This window comes from Zonotrichia leucophrys, chromosome 7 (genome assembly GCF_028769735.1).
Source record: "Zonotrichia leucophrys gambelii isolate GWCS_2022_RI chromosome 7, RI_Zleu_2.0, whole genome shotgun sequence".
NCBI lineage: Eukaryota > Metazoa > Chordata > Aves > Passeriformes > Passerellidae > Zonotrichia > Zonotrichia leucophrys.
This window is the reverse complement of record NC_088177.1, coordinates 34,949,453-34,969,317: the sequence shown is the minus strand read 5'-3', so window position 1 is coordinate 34,969,317 and position 19,865 is coordinate 34,949,453. Positions and strand designations below refer to the sequence as shown.

Below are 19,865 nucleotides of genomic sequence, written 5' to 3'. Positions count from 1 at the left end.
CGTGATTTATGTGACAGGGCCCCCACGAGTGTTCTTGAGGCTGAGGTTCCTCAGAGGCATGGCATGACTGTGCTGTTGCACTCTCAACTGCAGCCCTGACCTCCTATGGGGTTTGGCATTTCTTTCTTCTCCAGGACTTTTCCCAGCTGTACTTGTTTACTGACCTAAAATTTTTCCTAGTTTGCAAAGTAATGAGAACCAAGATTAATACAAGGAAAACATGTTTTCATTAGAATTCAAGTGTCTTCCACTGATCGCTTTGCTTGATATCTCAGGCTTGGTTCAAAGTCAGGCTTTTTTGGGATTGTTGGCAGCAGGAGCTTGAGCCAAGATCCACAACAAAAAACTCCAAAGTTTTATTTAGGTGCCTGATTTCCCAGAGATTGCAGATGGAAGTTAGATCCCTGAATACCTTTGTGGAGCTTGGCCTTGAAGCCTAAAGAAAGAGGTGGCAGGAAAACCTGTCCTGCTCTAATCTAGTGAGAAAACTGTCTAAATTCAGTACAGATCCTCCTTCTCCTTCCAAATCCTAAAGGGGCTAGAGGAAAGCCCCACTGGATTTTCCATAACCCAATTCTAGTAGGGATCTGCTAGATGACATCTGTGTGGAAGCAGCTGGACATGGTAGGGCAAAGGGATATTTTGGTTCATGGCTTATCAACAAAGCTAAGGATTTCTATGTCACCAGGGTTTATTTGTGAGAAAAAGGTGTTTTCCTTTGTTTTATAGTGGCTGCCACCAAGCCTGAAGGATTGCATAAGCTTCCAGTGCATTTCAATCAATCCTCATTCAGTGCAAATAAGTTACAACCCCCCTTTCCCCTTTTCTCCAGTCCCCCACAGAGCCTTGTTCTCTCCTTTCACCTGGAGCATGTGCTGGTAGCAGGTGAAATCAACTCTTTCAAAACTCTTGCCACAGCCTCTCCCTGCCTCTGTGAAAAGTCTCCAGCTAATCAGCTGCAGCACTCGGTAATTACACTGCAGGGCTGCTGTGTGGGAAGCACAGCGCTGACAAAATGTTGCATACCCAAAGATGTAAGAGTGAAGGATAAAAGGGAAAAGCAAGACTTTTAATAGAAACATTAGTCATAGTTAAATTGCAGTGCCATGGCGCTGTGCTGCTGTTTCTTTGTGTCTCTAAAAATACCCTCTAGTGGCTTGGTTACTGGTGCAGTGAGTAAGGGAGGGGAGAGCTGGGCTCTGGAAAAGGCTCTGGTGGTGCTGGGCAGGGCCCCTCTGCCCTGGTGGGGTGGTGTGGAGGGGCAGGGCACTGTGGGAGGACAATCTCCCGTGGGAGCACAAGGGTCTCTGGCATTCCTGCTCCAGCCCTGAGCTCCCACTGGCACAGCTGTGGCTGTGCTCGCAGGGGTCCGAGGATGAGGGAAGAGATGAGGATTTGACTCCATGTTTCAGAAGGTTTGATTTATTATTTTATTATTTATATTGTATTAAAACTATACTAAAAGAATAGAAGAAAGGATTTCATCAGGAAGAAGAATAAGCTAAGCTAAGAATAGAAAAAGAAAGAATGATTACAAAGGCTTGTGGCTCGGACAGAGAGTCCGAGCCAGCTCACTGTGATTGGCCATTAATTAGAAACAACTACATGACACTAATTACAGATCTACCTGTTGCATTCTACAGCAGCAGATAATCATTGTTTACATTTTGTTCCTGAGGCCTTTCAGCTTCTCAGGAGGAAAAATCTTAAAGAAAGGATTTTTCATAAAAGATGTCTGTGACATACAGCAGTGCCACGTGAAGGGACAGGGGTGCCTTGGCTGTCTCCTGGACACTCTCGCAGCCAGAGCAGTGCAGGGAGGCCTCAGGCCCTGCCAGGGGTGGCCCAGGCTGGGAAGGGCAGGGCCAGCTCTGCTCTGACACACGGGCTGTTTCCATCTGCAGTGGATGCTGCAGTCTGTAGCCATCAGCAGGAGTCCCTGGGCCAGCTGGGCTCCCTGACTGCCCTCAGCCACGGGGATTTTTGTCACTGTGAGTGTGGAGCAGAGTGTCACAGCCCAGCCTGGGCCAGCTGATCTCTGCAGAGGGTCTGACACATCACAGGGCTGGCCTGGGCTGTTTTCAGTCAGTCTGAAATGGCACCAGAGAGCCCCACGACACGCCTTGGTGATCAAAGGGACACGACATGCACTCTCATTTCTGCGTTTGTAAATTTTTGCTCCAGTAATTTCCAGGCTCAAGCTCCTGGCTATTTCAGTTACAGATGGCTTGTGGTTTGCTTCTCACGACAGGATGAGCACAGCCCTGCAAGCCATGCTATCTGGGCTCAGGAGCCATCACTCCCATTAGGAAGGCTAAGTAGATTTGGAGAGCCAGCTGGGCCTGCTGCCACGAGGCAGACACGTCTCTGCCTGCCCTTGTCCCAGAGCTGCCATCCCCCATCACATCCTCCATCCACACAGACCCATGCTGAAGGATGCAGGCAGCTCAAATGCAGGCTGTAATCTGTAAAACAAGCTAGAATTTGATGTGTCTATTTGATTTTTTTTCTCTCTTGCAGCTTTTCCCAGTTCCTCTCCAGACTCTTTCTAAGAAGATTGTACAGTCTAGGACCAATAGTACCTTAGTTGGAGTCTTTGCCATTATCCTGGTTTTTCTGTCTGCCTTTGTCAACATGGTATGTCCATTATTTCCTTTTGATCCATCCAGTTCTGCATAGTTCTCTTATTGATGCTCTGCAGCATTGTGACCCTTAAAACCACTGAATTTAACACGACCCTGCCTAGGACTGACAGCATCTGAAGCTGGGCCCCTTTGCTTTTTGGGCACAGAAAAGAAATGGGAGCCCAACAGCTCCATCCCCAGAGTCCATTATATGCCTGGCACTGATTTGTGCCCAGGTCCTTTTGTGATTCTTTAAATGCTTCTGCTCCAAGTACAGGAGCCCACCTGATGCAGATCCCTGCAGGAAGGGCTGGCACGAGGCTGAAGTGTTAAATAACACACACTGTAATAACTCCCACCATACTGAGTGGGACATAAGTGTTCCTTGGGCTTGCTGCCAGCCCTGCACGGGGCTGCCTCCTGCTCCCAGGGCAGGGATCAGCTCATGGGCACGGTGCTGACTCTGCTTTTGAGGTGCACTTTTGGGAGACTGAGGTGTTCTGGCTGTAATTCCAAACACCACTGCTGAGTTTGGGCTCACAGAGAGGTGAGCTGTTCTCTGGGGCATGGATTTTGTTAATTAATATTTTGGGGGAGAAAAAGCATACCTACTGCACATGCAGTAAAACCTAAGCTGATGATTTCATCTTGCATATTTTGCTACAGCCATTTCCAAGGGGCTTTTAAACTGATATAAACTATTTTGTTTTCTTCTCTTTGTCTGTGCTGTGGAGCTTAATACCAACTTTGTTTTGCAGTTCATGTGCAGCACTGTGGATCTTGCCAGCTGCATGGCTGCTGAATACAACATCACTCCTGACCGGGTGGACATTTGCCTTATCAGCAACCTGACTTCCAACTACAGCCTGGGCACCTGGCAGGGGTTCTGTGACAGCCCTTTGCCCAGCTGCAACTTTCCAGAGGTACTGCTTGGAAAAAATGGGTTTCAGAGGTCTGTCTGGAAAAAGGCTATCAAACCTTTGTGGTAAATCTCGGTGATTCTGAGGAAAACAAGGTTGTTCTTGACTGACATTACAGAACTGACACAGGCAGACTTAAGTGTCTGAAGTTATTATCATGAATCCACATTCATGTTTAAGTTCCTTCAGGGCTGAATAATTAGTAGGCTTTTAAAATAGTTGGATCCTGTCTGTAGCAGGGGAAATGTCCCTCTCCAAGAGGTCCTTAATGGCATGCAGAACTGCAAGTCATTTCAAAGGAGTTTGTGGGTGCTCAGTTTTACCTAAAAATCAGTTCTCTGAACATCAGTGTCTAGTCATAGATTTGATGCTTCCCTCCATTGTTTTATATCCTGATGAAAAACTTGGCTTATATATTCTTTCCCAAGATATGGTAGGTCTGGCCTCAGACAGATCAGACAGCGGTCTGCTTCAATTTCCAGTGCAATTCCTGTGTCTTCAGGACATCTCATTTAGAAAAAGTTAAAATGCTTCTAATGGAAAAAAACCCAATACAACCCACAACCCAAACCAGCCCAAATATGTTTTTCACATTGATAGAATACTTTACAAAGAAAAATAAAATTATCTTTTTGCATAGCTATTCAAGACCTTTCTCCGAGTTTTTAGGTCATGGCTCTTACATGTGTTGTTTACTGGAAATTTGAAAGGAAAAACAGCTCTGTCTAGGATGGAGATAGAACTTATATCAAGGTCATCTGGGTTTATGGGGACCTGACAGATTTATGGTGGATCTTTTACCATCCAGATGTCCAAGGTGCTACTGAAAGTCCTGGTGTCCCACTGAACATATTTCCTTTTAACTTAGCAGGAATATGGTCCCTGTGTGATTCAATGAGGTTTCTGAGACCACCATTACTGCAACTTTCAACCTTGCAGAGGCTTTAGTGTGCAGAGGCTTTCTGCAGAAATGCCCAGGAGCAGAATTTGGCACAGTGCAGATGTAGGAACAGTCTGTGCCCACCATGAATTTGTACAGAGTGCTGGCCCAGGACAGAGAGGAACTTTAAGCAATGAGGAATTACCATTTTGCACACTGAGGTTGCTCTGGCAGCCTTTAGCCAGGTCCTTCTGTTCAGTGGGCTAAGAAGTGAGGAGTCCCTCAGCTGCACTCTGCACATCTTGGATCTGCTACAGGTGTTGCCTGTTGCTCCCAGTGTCCACACAGGAGACAGTGGAATCCTACCCTCAGTCAAGAGTGAGGAGTCAAGAACAAGCTGTACAAGTTATTTTCTCTAATTTAATATATCAGACTATTAATAAATGAGCTCAGAACATAAGCATATTTCTGCTTCAACTAGGGCTTGCTTTTAACTGAAAGGATGGATTGCCTCAGGCACATGATATGGGGTTTTTGCCAGAAATAGGCCTGTCCAGACAGAGTGGAAGCTTAAATCTTCACAGATTTGATAGCAGGAAGGTGGTGAGCTGGATAACATGCCTCTCTTCATTTTGCATCCCTGCTGTCTTTCCCAGGAGCCATAAATGGCACCCACAGTCACACTGGGAAGCACTGGCATGCTGAACACTCAGCTCCCAGCCTGGCAGGAGCTGCTGCTGCACCACCCAGCTGTGCCAGAGGTGCTGCACATCTGCACCTCTGCAGCTGCTGGCTGGACAGATTATCATGGGGTGGGCATGGGGACGTTTGTCCAGCCTGTCCCTTGCTGATGGAGCCAGTGTGTGACATTGGAGGGGACAGTGTTCCCCCATTGGCCTCAGGTGGGCATCTGCCCAGGGGGGTGAATTGCCAGTACCCTTGGTCCTATGGGTGGTACAGATATGCAAATTTGAGCCTAGAATGTGACTTTAAAGCACTACTTAATCCAGCAGAGCTGGTAGTAACTGTCCAGGGAAAAGCTGCATCACAGCCTTGGGTGTCCAGCTGTGAGCCTGTGCCCCTTGAGAGTGAAGCATGTAATGCCTGGAGAAGAGGGCCACAGCTTTCCTGTCCATCCATTCAGTTTAAACTTCTGTAATGTGGGAGAATTCCACAGGCAGCCCCAGGTTTATATGTTTGGTCAGCTCAACTACATAACTACCAATCCCTTTCTATCCCTGTGTTTAGTTTCCTTTGTTTTCAGTTTTGATTTATCCAGCTGACGTTCATCTCTCTTTTGGTTTTTTTCCCCATTTTTGTCTTTATACAGTACTTTACCTACAGTGTCTTATTGAGTCTCCTGGCCTGCTCTGTGTTCCTTCAGATCAGCTGTATTGGAAAATTGATCCTTATGTTAATAATTGAATTTATATATGTTCTCATTGTGGAAGTGCCAGGGGTCAACCTTTTTGACAATGCAGATCTCCTGGTTACAGCCAACACCTAGTAAGTGCCTTTCACTTCTGAAATCTTTGCCTGATTTCTTTCACACAGTGATTCCAGTGTGGCATTAGGTGGATGGGAGTGCCAAGGCTGTGGTGCAAGCCAGGGATGTGCATGCTGTGCTCTGCCTCTGAAGAGTAGGAGAATACAGTTCCCTTTAAGACCTTTTTAATGTGGGACTTGACTAATGAACTATCTATTAATAACAGAATATAACTGGAATCAGAGTGGATCTGTATTTCCTTTTTTCCAGAAATGGGGAGTGGAGTTAGTCATTCTTTATGCTGGTATTACACTCCCAATATAGAAATGTCATTTCTCAAATAAGAAAAAAAAAATCCTCCAACAAACTTGAGCTTGCTCAGGGATGTGATGTGAGCCACCACAATACATCAAACCCAGCTTGGGGTGGTGGTGCTTGATGTTTGGCCAGTGATCTGCTTCCAGTTGCTTCCAGGACAAATGTCCTTGTTTGAAAAGCCAGGATCACAGCTGGGCTCAGCACAATTCCCAGCAGAAGGGGCTGGGCTCAGTGGGAATGGGTAGGTGCCCTTTTGCTTACAAAAGCTGCTTGTCATCAGGTCACACATTAATCCTGGTGGCAGCTCCTTCCCCTGCTGTGGTGGTTCCCCATCTCCTGGGGCTCCCCACACCAGGGAGGGAACTTTGGCACATCCACAAGCCTGTCCTCCTCCACGAGTTTTGTTTCTTGTTGGGAATTGTTCTGTTGTGTTAACTCCTTGTTTTGATAATTTCCCCTTGTAGGCAACAATTGTACTTAAATGTGAGTGAATCAAATAATGCCAGTTTAGGTGAACTATTTGTCAAGGCTGATAGCTGTGGTTGTTCCTGCCTTGGAAGGAGGCTGAGAAGATTCCCATGGCCCTTCCCAGAGTGAAATACCTTCTGTAGCTGCTCAGATTTCAGGATGGCCATTAACCATCAGCCCTTCAAGCCCAATGCATGTGGTTACTCCTCTCCTTCACATGACTGTTCCATGATTCAGCACTCCCGTGTGCCCAGCAATAATTAATGGATATTCAGCTTTTGCTGCCGTTGCCAATTAATGGAAGTGTAGCTTTTGCTGCCATTGGCAGTAATCACTTAAAATATTTTGTTAACTCAGTGGAGTGAAATTAGGTAGGAAACCCCATGGAGCTTTCTGTGGGGAGGTATAGGGAGAATGAGGTTTTCTTCCCTTTTTTTCAGATATTAGGTGTTCCATCAGCAGAAGCTATTTAGCATTTTCTAACACAATTAGTGAAATAAAAGCATTTTATATCTCAAATATAATTTCATTCTTGTAATTCAAGCACTAAGCGAAATTACAGCACTTGGAAGTGTAATTTACATCACTTCACAATCAGAATGTCAGTAATAAAGTCAGTAATAAAGTGGAGAAGGTTAGCATGTTTTCCCAGAAATAGCTTTCTGTGATGCTGTGTTATCTCTCACTAAAAGGGATTTGTTCAGCCCCAGCTGCAGCTCAGCCCCACACAGCCATTCCCTCACTGCCCTGTGCTGGGATGGGGAGAGAGTTGGAGGGGGAAAAGTGAGAAAACTCATGGGTTGAGATAAAGTCAGTTTAAAGGGACAGAAAACTGTCACTATTATTATAATAGTAATAACTATTATTATAATAGTAGTAGTAGTAGTAGTAGTAGTAATAATAATAATAATAATAATAATAATAATAATAATAATAATTTAATTAGAATAGACAAAACAAGTGATGCACAATCCAGTTGCTCACCACTTGCCAACCAATGCCCAGGCAGTTCCTGAGCAGCAGCCCCAGGCCAGGTTTCCCCCAGTTCCCGTACTGAGCATGATGCCATGTGGTATGGAACATTCCTTTTGGCCAGCTGGATGTGTCCCCTCCCAGCATCCTGTGTCCCTCCTGCCTGCTCCCTGGGGTTGTTGAGGAGCTGAAAAGTCCTTGACTTAGTATAAACACTACTTAGCAACAGCTAATACATCAGCATGTTATCAACATCATTCTCATAATCCAAAACACAGCACTTCCCAGCTAGGAAGAAATTTAACTCTGTTGCAGTGGAATCCAGGACAATTTGTTTTGTCAAAGGAGCTCCATGGATGGCTATTTATTGCCCCAGTGTCTGGAAGGCCATTTGTGTGAAATGGGAGCTCAGCATGTAGCACAGAGTTCAGAGATGGACTTCATTGTCCAGCTGATACTAAAAAAACAGAAAAGCCACCATGACCTCATACTACTTTAATTGGGTGCCCATTGTAGCTACATAATTAGTGTCTGCTCTGCAGCCACTGTGGTACTCTGACTAATTGGAAGTGATGCAGATGTCACTTCACACTTGTGTGTACAAACCAGCCCAGCATGCAGGCAGCTGAAAGGTTGATTACAGCACGTTGGGAATTGCCAGGCTTGGCTGCAGCCACACCAGTGTGTGACACAGGGAGTGTCACTGCATGCACAGGGCTATCGTGTTACCTTTTCCTCTGCAGAAGACAAAACTAATGCATTTCTTTAAAGGTGTGATGGGCCAATGTGGTCTTCTAAACTGAGTTCCTGCACAGGGAAGCCCAGAGAGCTTTGCCCTGTGATTTGTTCATCAAAGCCATCATTTCTGTTCCAGCTGTCTGTCCTTGCCACTGTGGCTGGGAAAAGTGAGATGCTCTGGTCCTGTGGGAGCTGTCTCTAAAATGAACTGCCTTTCCTGCTAAAAATGTGCACTTCACTTGAGCAGGAGTGTAGTTAGCAAGCTTCTCTCTGTGTTCCCTTCCAGTAATTAAAGAACCATCTGCTACTGGAAATGTCTGTTCCATGAGGGAGCAACCTACCAATGTAACACCCCTACTGCCTGCACTGGGCATCTCCACTTACCCAGAGTAACTGTAAATACTGTTTGCTGCACTTCTGCAATGTGGGAGTCTCTGATGAAGGTTTTAGAGCATGAGTAGCACCCACAGTGAGCTGCAGCCTCAGTACTAAGGGTCAGGTCATGCTCCCATCATGAGGGAGAGTGATGAGGGAGAGCAGTCAGTCATCCTTGGCCAGGTGATTTAGGGAAGTAGGGAATCATACTCCATGTGGGAAGTGTCTCCAGCTAGATCCTTCCATGGAGGAGTCCCCAGGCTTTCCAAACCATGTCTGTGTCCAAGCACTCCTGTTCAGTGCTGGAGCTGGCCAAGAGCCATGCAATAGATTGTGTGCAAGACAACAGTGGGTTGCAAAATCCATGTCAGAAGAAATTCCATGCTCAGAACTGCAGAAAATGTCTTGGAACAAACAAGGTTAGAGAGTCACTATGCTTTTATTTTTTGATGCTACGCCCAGTTAGGTTCCCTTGCCTGTTTTGATTATTTAGATATCTGATTGTGTGCAAGGTTCCCTCCAACCCCATAAAACTGTGGGCCTTCCTTAGGCCTGAAGCTCTCTAGAGAGCTGTCACATTCTCATTCTAATATCACATTGGTAGCCTGCAAAGTTCTAATTGCATCAATGACACTACAGTAATTTAAACACTGATCTCTTTCCTTGCATTTCAGTAGTGTTTTAAAAGATGCTTGTGCATGGTTCTCAGCCACCTAATACTCCACCCACACTCGAGAACAAAGCCAGCAGCATTAAGCAATCAGTCAATCAGGAGCTCAGACAGCTGCTACCTACCAGAAAGCTCCCTTGTTCTGTGCTCCCAGTGTCAAAAAGCACACCTTCCATCTCCCCCAGCAGCTCGATACACGTGGGTACTCTGCAGAATTGTCAGTAGTAATAGGAATGTGCTAAAGGGTTTTCTTCAGTGCCCTTGTGTGTGGTACCCAGAGCTGGGCACAAGCTGGCAGTGAGGAATGTACAGAAGAAGGGAGCAGGATTAAAGGAATTAAACACATCTCCATGCCACAATAAAAGGAGAAGAGAAGAGCTATCCCTCACAAGATAAAAAAGCCCAAAGCTTTCTTCCTTAGGCCAAATTTTGTAGTCTGACCTAATGAAGCAGTGATCGATGCACAGGCATTTGCCAAGCATCCCACACTGACATTAAAATCCCAAATTATTCTCTCACTCTTAATGCTTCTTTGATATTTTACCCACATTAACCATGTCACACTATCACTCTGGAGTTCTGAGTGTAGCTCAGAAGCCTGTTTTCTCCTCCCCCTCCCATCTTTTAGTAGTTTTCTGCTTCCAAAGAGCTGTAGCCCCACACAGCGTTAGAGGCGCCGCACTGCAGAGGTGCTGTGCAATGATGTGCACAAGGGCAGGAGCTGCAGGGAGCCAAACCCTCCTCTGACCTTGTGTTTGTGCTTTTTTTTTCAGCGTGTCTGCAAATGATACATCCTCATGGTGAGTCACTCTGGCATGAAATATTCTATAGATTTTTGTTGGTAGGTATTTTCTGTTCACAAGGTGCAATAGCAGCACATTGACTCACCAGCAGTGTCTGGTGTTTGTGCATTGCTGTGAGCTGGTACAACACAGTGCAGATGCCCTGAGTGGACTGAGGGTTGCCCTTTTGTATGGATAGCTACTCTCAGAGCACCCTCTTTCCTGTGGGACTTATGTCAGCTCAGGGATTATTTGTAATACAATTTAAAGGTTTTATCAAAATATTTTCATACTGTGTAACTCACTAATTCATATTTAACAGTTTTTATTTGCCTGCTTGTCAGAGGAGGTGTGAACGTGCCTTAGTGATCTTTTCAGCTTACAGAGCACTTACACAACAAAGCCCATTAAGAAGTGACTAATTAGAGAAGCCAAGAGTTAGAGCAGTTCCTTCCTCAGGAGCCTGGGGAAGCTAGTGCAGAAGGCAGGATGAACACATCTGAGGAACTGTCAGCATTTTGGTGTTGTCACCCTTAGCATGTATGGCCACTCTCTGCAGAGTGCCCTTTGTAACAATCACGACTCTTTCTGAGAAGCTGGATTACTTTTCTAATTTCCAAGTCCTCCTTTAGAAACTGGCACCTGTGAGCCAGTCGTCAGCTTTTTGTAAAGGTTTGTCCCTTTACCAACACAGGCTTTGAGGGGAAAGGAAAAACAAAGCCTGAGAGGCTGGTTAGCCTCCAAGTGGGCAGTGTGGGCTGTGGCAGGGCCGTGTTCCCCCAGTAACAGGGAAGTTGTCTCTCTGCTTGGCTGCAGCCCCCCGGTGACAACACGAGTCGCGCTGAAGATTGTGACCCCTGTCATCATCACTGTCTTTGTCCTGGCACTGTACTTGCATGCCCAGCAAGTGGAATCCACTGCAAGGCTTGATTTCCTCTGGAAACTTCAGGTTGGTGGGTGTTGGCTGTGGGAGGATCACATGTGGTCTTTGGTGTTAATATAAAATGACTGAGCTCTTCACTGTCGAGTTGAGGAGTGTGATAAAATTTGAATTTTATCTGAATCTGGCTTATAACTGGGCATACTAATAATGTTCTGCTCTTCTTTGGTACTTTGCATACTCTGTGCATCTCATCCCAGTTATTCAACCCCTTTTTTCCTTGTAAATGCACCTTGGATGGTCCCCATGGTAAAGAGTTATAGATCTGAAGGTTGAGATTAATGAATTTGGGCAACTGAGCTGTGACTGCTGCAGGAACATGTAATGTAACACAATTTATAAATATAGGAAGCTCATATTCACTGCTGAATTGTTTCCCAGAGTTCAGTGAGCTTTAGTTTGCTGCGCTCAAGGGTGTGAAAGATTCACATTTGCATTTTCATTCACTTTCCTGTTAAGCAGTGGGAACTGGCTCAATGTCCAGCCTTCATTGGCCCCCAGGCAGCAGTACTGGCTAACCAACACACTGTGGATAATGCCACACTGTGCTCCTGTCCCTGGTTCACTGTTAATGTTTTCACTGCTTGTGCCCATGAGTGATGTTGGGGCCTCATATGTGATTCCCAAGCGAGCAGGACAGGCCTGGGCTCTGGCCAGCACTCATGGCTGGGGGGCCACAGGACTGCAGGTTTTATTTAGATTTTCTACCTTCTGGGTAGCAGGACATCATTCTAATTATAGGTCTTTGTGGTTTGAGTACAAGGCACTGAGGAAGCAACAATTAATTAAAGCTCCTTGGGAAGCAGATAAACATTGTAATCCTCATTTATAAGTGGTAAAACAATGGAAGGAGTGAGCTGAGTGGTTAACCAGTTCAGGGCTCAGAAATACAATGCTGGATTCTGGCATTATTCTCTGCCTGCTTTTCCATACATGTGTGCACAAAGAGATGGAACATTTTCCACTGCAAGCCACAAGTTTCTGCATCTCTCTGGCTCTGCTCTCCTTTGCAGTTTCCCCCATTCTATTTCTGCCCTCACCGCAAGTTAATTTTCAGCTTGTTTCCCCTCCCCAGAGCAGCTCCCAAAGGCGTAAGTGCATCCCTGTGTCTCCCCCTACCCTAGGCCACCGAGGAGAAGGAGGAGATGGAGGAGCTGCAGGCCTACAACAGGCGCCTGCTGCACAACATCCTGCCCAAGGACGTGGCCGCGCATTTCCTGGCGCAGGAGCGGCGCAACGACGAGCTCTACTACCAGTCCTGCGAGTGCGTGGCCGTCATGTTCGCCTCCATCAGCAACTTCTCCGAGTTCTACGTGGAGCTGGAAGCCAACAACGAAGGGGTGGAGTGTCTGAGGCTGCTCAATGAGATCATCGCTGATTTTGATGAAGTAAGTCGCAGAAAATCTGGGTGAGCAAAGTGAGCTGAATCCATGAGTTTAGTTGGGCTCTGCTGAGCTCCTGGAGGAGGGTGGTTTATTGAATCCGTGGTTCATTTCTCTTTACTATGGGAGTCTTCAGTTTTATCTTTTTTCCACACTGAAATCCCTTCTATTCCCTTGTCATTCCTTTGAGTATCTAATCCCTTTTCTTCCTCTGTCTTCCTGGCTCTGTCCACTACTTGCAGCAAGGCAGGGCACATGGCATGGACATTACCGGAATTGTGTGTTTGTCAAGGCTTATTTGCTTCTTTTGCTCTTGTGACACAGATAATAAGTGAAGACCAGTTCAGGCAGCTGGAGAAGATCAAGACCATTGGCAGCACCTACATGGCTGCCTCAGGCCTCAACGACTCCACTTATGACAAGGAAGGGAAGACACACATCAAAGCTCTGGCAGATTTTGCCATGAGGTTAATGGACCAAATGAAATACATTAATGAGCATTCATTCAACAACTTCCAGATGAAGATAGGTAATGTCCTTATGCTCACAGGATTCCATGTAGGTAGTGGTCATTCTGAGGTGGGGATTTTATGGGCAGTAAAAACCACAGATGTTACATTAGCTGTACAGTGATGTTGATTGTCTGGTGGCTGGTGACCACTTCGGCCTCTATGAAACATCACAGTGGCTTTTTAGGTTATAGCAGCATCAGTGAAGCTCCCTAGGGAATTAGAAGCAGTGTAGGTGCTGCCACAGCATGGCCTTCCATGGTGGTTGACCTTGGGCTCATTTTGCCCCTGTGCTTCCAGCTCTGGCAGTCTTGGACATTAAATTGTCTTTTAAGTCAAGGAATAAAAAGTGACAGAAAAGGAAGAAGAAATTTGAGGATGTCAAGTGTTGTCTTTGTTCTGGAAGGCTCTGGACTGCTGCCTTGCAGGCCCTCAGCATTGCAGCAGGTATGTGCTGATTTCAAGTGAGCAGTTTGCTTGTTAGCCAGGTGGCAAAAAAACTTTATGCCATTATCTGGCACTGGAAAGTAGCTCTGGATTGAGCAGATCCATCTTGAGCTGCCAGTCAGCTGAGCATAATGGATCAAAGAAACCAAATTCTATTTTAACATTTCTCTCCCCACAGTCTGGCCATAGCTTTAATGTCAGGGTAAAGCACAGCTAGAACCAGTGAGGCTCAGGATGGGTTTTTACTGTCTGAAAAATAACCTGTCTCCAGCAAATGGACCTGAGCATATTTCTCCTCTCCTTCCAGGCCTCAATATTGGTCCTGTCGTGGCTGGGGTGATAGGAGCCCGCAAACCCCAGTACGACATCTGGGGCAACACAGTGAATGTAGCCAGCAGAATGGACAGCACAGGAGTGCCTGACAGGATTCAGGTAAGGCAGTCCCTGGAAAACTTACCCTGCCAGCCCTGTGTCACTTGCACATTTTGAAACTTAATTAGAATTGAAATTTTGGTTTCATTTTATTCCTTTATTCCATACATTTACCTACACAGAACTGAAAGAAAAGCCACTTAGGGAATGCTGGTGGTACCAGCAAGTTTTGTCATTTAATTGTGACCAACATTGCAACCTTTGTTTAAAAGCTTGCACTTTAGTTCTGGGTGGAAGTGCTGAGCTGAGCTTCCTGCCCAGTGTGAGGTGTTTGTTTCATTTTCCAAGGGCCTGATTCAGCCCTGTATTTCTGTCATTTGCTTTGCTGCTCTCTGTGCCATGTGAGGCGTGAGGCCAGCAAAGGTCCAGGCATCAGCAGGATGGGGATACACAACAGAGAGAGAGGATTGTTTAAGGGGTTAATGGGACCTGACTGATAATCACAATCTCCTCAGCCTCCAGATGTGACCTTTCCAGGGAGTGATTCAATTCCAGTGTCCTGCTTTTGCTGAGCCAATGTCCACAGTAACAGAATGCCATTCCTTGGGAAAGCACTGAAGGGTTATAAAAATAGAGCAGCTGGTGTAAAGCCCAAGAGAGGCAGCCATGCTGTTTCCTTGCCTGTCAGTTAACTGGATCGATATTTGTGCATCACTCTTGAGATGGTCTGTAAAGCCACATGAAAAAGGGTGAGAAATCACATTGTAATAAATAAATACCTCAGGAACTGGTCTTTAAACTTCTGCTGTTCTGCAGCACAAGTGATTATTTTTGACTGACATCTGCAGAGACAATTTGGATGCTGGCTAGAGTATTCCATTTGATCAGTTCTCTCCCATTGCCTGCTACCTTCTCCTTCATAAAAACAACCCCTGACTCCTAAGCTGTACTGTGTAACTTCCAGGTAATTTTTGAGGATATTTTAGTACCTTTGACCTGTTTTCCTACTGCCACTCCAGTGATACAATGAGTCCATTTGAGTAGACTGGTGTGTTTTAAAAAATGTGACTATTTTGTTACACTTTATCCAGCAACCACCTTGAAAAATGCTATTTCCCCAGTTGTGAACTGTGACACCTGTACTTTCTCAGTTTCTAATGGTTGTGTTTGTTCAGCAACTTGTGCCAACCTTTTTCAGTTAGTGATTGATGTGCAAACGTTGATTGACTTAGAAACAAAAGAAACAAAAGTTGATCCTACTTTATGTTGTCCATGGATTACTCCAAAAGCAGATGGAAAGACTGTGTGGAAGACAAGGCAAGCACCTGTTCACTCTTGTTTATTCTGCAGGTAACCACGGACATGTACCAGGTTTTAGCAGCCAACAACTACCAGCTGGAGTATCGAGGGGTCATAAAGGTCAAAGGCAAAGGAGAAATGACCACCTACTTTCTAAATGAAGGGCCTCCAATTAGTTAGCACCGACTGCAGCGCCACACAAAGATGGATTTTGCATTACCCAGGATTGTGAATAGGAGAAGAATCATTTCTTGGTAGCGAAGCTGAACATTTGGCGCAGTTGAAATTTCACCCCATGACTCGTATCAGTAAATTCTTTGGCCACCCATTGAAAAAGGCAAGAGAAAGAAACCACCTTGGAGTTGTTCCTGGCTGAGTGCTAAGCTGACCAAAGATGTGCACTACAGAGTTCACAGATAAGACATGAATTTGGCATTTTTAAAAAGGCTGCTACCACAGGATGGCATAAGAAGCTATTTAAGTATTTATTGACGCAACACAACATTTACTTGGTTGAAGGAATGTATGATTCACTACAAAGCATTATTTTGGAATGGATTTGCACTCCCATAATGTTTCCATCCCATACTGCCAGCTATTTGAAGTGTACCACTGTGCTTTTATTAGCTGTTTTGAATGGGCTTTCAAAACTGACACCCACTGTTGCAGCACACAAAAAGGCCTTTTAGAAGGGCATTGGTAATGTTTTAGTGTGAAAAGACATTATAGCCTTGCCCCCTCTTTTTTCTTCTTCTCCATGGCTAAAAGACTGCTCTTCTGAGTGGGGCTGGCACACCTGATGAAGGGGAAGATCAGGATAAAGGAAGATGGCTCTACAACCATATTTATTAAAAAGTCGTCTGTGCTCTTCTTTGGTATCTATCAGTTTACATGGGAAAGACTAGATGTAAACAAGAGACACTTTGTGGGGGAACTCCCCTGAAATTTGTTGTGGGTTTTTTTGTATTTTTTATTTTGTAATATTGAAAACATGGAGATCTAACAGATATACCAAATTCTATATTTTGTAAATTATATATAAATTAGAAGGCAGGCTGTCCACACCAAGGTGTGGGGGGAGGTGTATATAACCTGTAGACTTTTGTGTAATTTTTTTCTGTGTAATACTCTGAACACAGACTTGGCAGTTTTCAGATTATCACTATACAATCAACCAACAACAAACAGGTGAGTTTCCAGGCTGAATCAGAGGCATTTAAAAATGAAACTCCAGAAAAATCTACAACCCCAAAGAAGAGGAAAAACCCGCAGTAGTCACAGAATTGTTCCGTGCAGCGTTCCAGCGGAGGGTGGCGGCTTCCCAATGGAAACAGGACCACTGAGTTTTAGCTCCTGAGATGGTATCAAACGTGTCAAAAAGAGCTCTACCCAAATCTTCTAACTCTTAACAGGAGCTCTTATGAGAAAAGGAAAAAAGCTCATTTGAACTTTTCTTTTTAAAAAATACTTTTTCATAGATGGTCTTAATAGAATCCTGCTGATCTGAGAGTTGTCTGACATTGTAACTGCCATGTGACATTACAAGGAACTATGTGCTGCAGCATCGAGTTTACTTTCCTGTAGTAAGCACTTATTTAAACTGATTCACAGATTTTCAATTTTCAGGAATTAGGTGATCTTCAAAAAAGATTATGATGGCAAGTGTGTATATGAGGTGGTTAACCTTAAAATAGTGCCATTGAGACTGTGTTGGGCATCTTTATCACTAGTGGGGGGGTTTCTGAATAATTCACTGTTATCATTTATGTACCTTTTCTAACTATGAAAGAAAAATCCCTTGATATTTTATTAAAAAAAGAAATTATTTAAAAAGCTATATTTTTTATATTCTATGAGGGGAAGGTTTTGATATTGAATTTGGCTAAAACTAAAAATTACTCCAATCTTTTGACATTTAATAAACTTCTTTTCCACTCTTCTCAGGGCAGAATTATTGTAGTACTCACAGCATAATGATTGCACTATGGTGGTGGTGATTTCTTTTTCCTACTCAACAATGAGAATAAGTGAAAATCCATGGACCTGTCTTAATTAATTTGCTCTATTGCTAAGCATGACCTGAGCATTAAGCCATTTAAACATGAGCTTAAATGGCATCTCCCCTTTCCTTCTCCCTTCCACTAGGAAACATCTCTGAAAAGTATAGTATATTGACTTCTGTAAAACTGCCAAGTCTGCCCTTGTACTATACTTTTGCTCCTTTTCATCTTTCCTGGTTTGCAAAATAAACTTAAGTTGCATTATGGTGTTATGCCTTTGTCCCCTCCTCCACCTCCCATCCCCTTTGTCCCTCACTGAGTTTCATTTCCTTCATGCCATACACTTGATTTTAGGTTTGCTTTCTGCTTTCCAAAAGTCTGCAGTCTTCTTAACTTTTGATTCACCTTATGAAGTTGTGTTGTCAATGAAATTTCAAGTCCCCAGTATCTCTAGCTGTGATTGTTGACAGTGTGTCATGATCATTTCAAGGGGTATTCACACACTCTTTACTCTGGATCTTGCAAAAATGGATACAGTTATGATTTCCCATGGAAATTGAAATCTATTTAAGTAATTTAACTATATTAAACACTGTTTCACTGGTGATGTGTCTCTGTTTTATTTTAGCTGCAGCTGGATGGTGGGATGACACTTAAGTTGTGTAGGAGATGCTGGATCTGCAAATAGAAACATCCAGGTCCTGTCTGGCACTGATGGATGCCCTGGTCCTTTGCACTGCCCCAGTCTGGAGCCCCAAGGGCTTGGCTGCCCAGCAAACATCCCCTGGGTCCTCCTAGGGCTCCCAGCTGCCCCTGGAATCAGTCTCAGGGCAGCTGACAACATACACCAGCATAACTGAACAGCTTAAATGTGTGTGTGTCCTATTTAAAAAAAATGTTTGTATTTTCAAAAGCACATCACCTTTGCCAAAGAGTACCCCAGGTATGGTACTTGTCCTCTCAAGGACACTGGAAGGAGGCAGCACTGCTGCCAATGCAACATTTTCAATCTTTACACGTAAAAGTAAACACTACACATGACTGTTCCAATTAACAGGAGCCTCAGGTAGAGCTGAGAAACAAAACCCCACAGCTTCCAGCTGACTTCTTTTAGTTGAGAAGAGATTACACAGGCAGCTGAAAATGAAATGCCCTGCAATCTGTTATAGGTTAGGAGGGATTTTATGAGTGTACTGAGAACACAGCTGCAGGAACAAAAAGCAATGAAGTATTTAAGGTACCAGTCTTTATGAAAAATGGTGGAGAACTATTTAATATTTTCTGTGCTCTCCTACATAATCATACAAACAGCAGTTTAGGACATTGCCTGATGGAAGCAACTTTTTTAAACTATCTGTAGAAGGGTATTCCCCTGGGCTGGGAAGGCAGGAGTCTCCAATGCTGTGCCCTCTCATTTCAATTACTGTACCCAGACTGGCTGTATAGTTTTCCCCAAATGCATCTTTTTCCCACCCAGAAAACATTTTGATGAATTTTAGGTGTTTAGGCACTTCTCCCCAACACAGATCTGACTACCTCAAGTATCTGCCTGCACTTAATAAAATTATACATTTGGGACACACTGAATTTCTTAGATGTGTGTCCTCCACTGCAAATATCTCCAGCCTGGCTGTTTATGTGTTACACAACGTCCACAGACACCAACACCTGGCCAAAAAGTATGCCCAGAGGCAAATATTTTCATTCTGTTGAGTTTCCCAACTGCTCCTCAGGGCACCATCACTTCCAGACTGAAGTTTAGGAGTTGAAGCTTGGGATGCTGCTGGGAAAAGGGCAGCTCAGCTGTTTTAAAGCTGAGAAAACTCAAGTTTCCTTGCTCTTGACCCACTTCGTCCTTGCAACTGAAGGAGCAAGTAGGCTCTGGGGAGGTGGGGGAGGACTGAGAAATTGAGTTTCAGGCCGGATGGGGGGCAGGAGCAGCAACATTTTCCTGCCCCTTGGGAGCCCGAGAGTTTCCTGTGAAAAGCAGAGGTGGCTGCACTGCTGGGGCCAGCCCTGTCCCGGGACTCCCTTGGGAAAAGGGCTGGGAAAGGGCCGGGGGAGCCAGCAGGGAGTTCCCGCAGCAGGAGCCCAGCACTGACACGCCCACAGGGGCAGCGCGGCACTGGCATTCCAATAAAAATCGCCAGGGGAAAACAGCTGCACTCAGCTTCCCTGTGAACAGCTTCCCCCAGAGACCTCTTACAATTTCAGATGCAAATAACCATTGCCATCTACTGGAAATGGCATTATACACCTACCTTTGTAAGCCAGGCAAGCCTTTGGTCATTCCTTCCTGAAAGCAAATACAGCGACACCTTACTGAAAGAGAAACATTCTATGGTGGACACTCCTTTATAAATACAGCATGAAATGGGCTCTGCTGCTACTAAATCCCACAGAACAATCAAGCAACCACAAATGGTAATCTGCACTTCACACTAAAGTAAAGTTCAAGAGAGTAATCAACTTTCCTAAATTCATCTTCCTAAGTCTGGTAACTCAGGTACCTGGTAAAATCAGCAGGGAAGCCCCTGCCTGAGTGTTGAGTTTGTGTAAGCAAAAAGGAAATCCTGGGAATTTTCAATAAATGTTCACCTCCAGCCTGGCCTGCTGTATCTCTGTTCGGATCTCACACCAAGATGTCAGCAAGTTCTAATATTACAAACTCAACCATGCTAAG

General features: G+C 44.8%; 1 protein-coding gene across 1 annotated transcript in view; it reads left to right on the top strand.

Annotated features, from left to right (window-relative positions):
* The window catches only part of ADCY5 (adenylate cyclase 5), a 203,813-nt gene extending 186,026 nt beyond the window's left edge, over positions 1-17,787 (top strand). Inside the window, exons 13-21 of the mRNA XM_064719085.1 lie at positions 2,521-2,637; positions 3,383-3,547; positions 5,755-5,930; positions 10,225-10,251; positions 11,050-11,182; positions 12,298-12,561; positions 12,880-13,084; positions 13,819-13,943; positions 15,234-17,787. Coding sequence (XP_064575155.1) covers positions 2,521-2,637; positions 3,383-3,547; positions 5,755-5,930; positions 10,225-10,251; positions 11,050-11,182; positions 12,298-12,561; positions 12,880-13,084; positions 13,819-13,943; positions 15,234-15,362 — 1,341 coding nt within the window. The 3' untranslated portion in view covers positions 15,363-17,787. The remainder of the gene's footprint in view (positions 1-2,520; positions 2,638-3,382; positions 3,548-5,754; positions 5,931-10,224; positions 10,252-11,049; positions 11,183-12,297; positions 12,562-12,879; positions 13,085-13,818; positions 13,944-15,233) is intronic.
* The last annotated feature ends 2,078 nt before the right edge of the window (positions 17,788-19,865 follow it).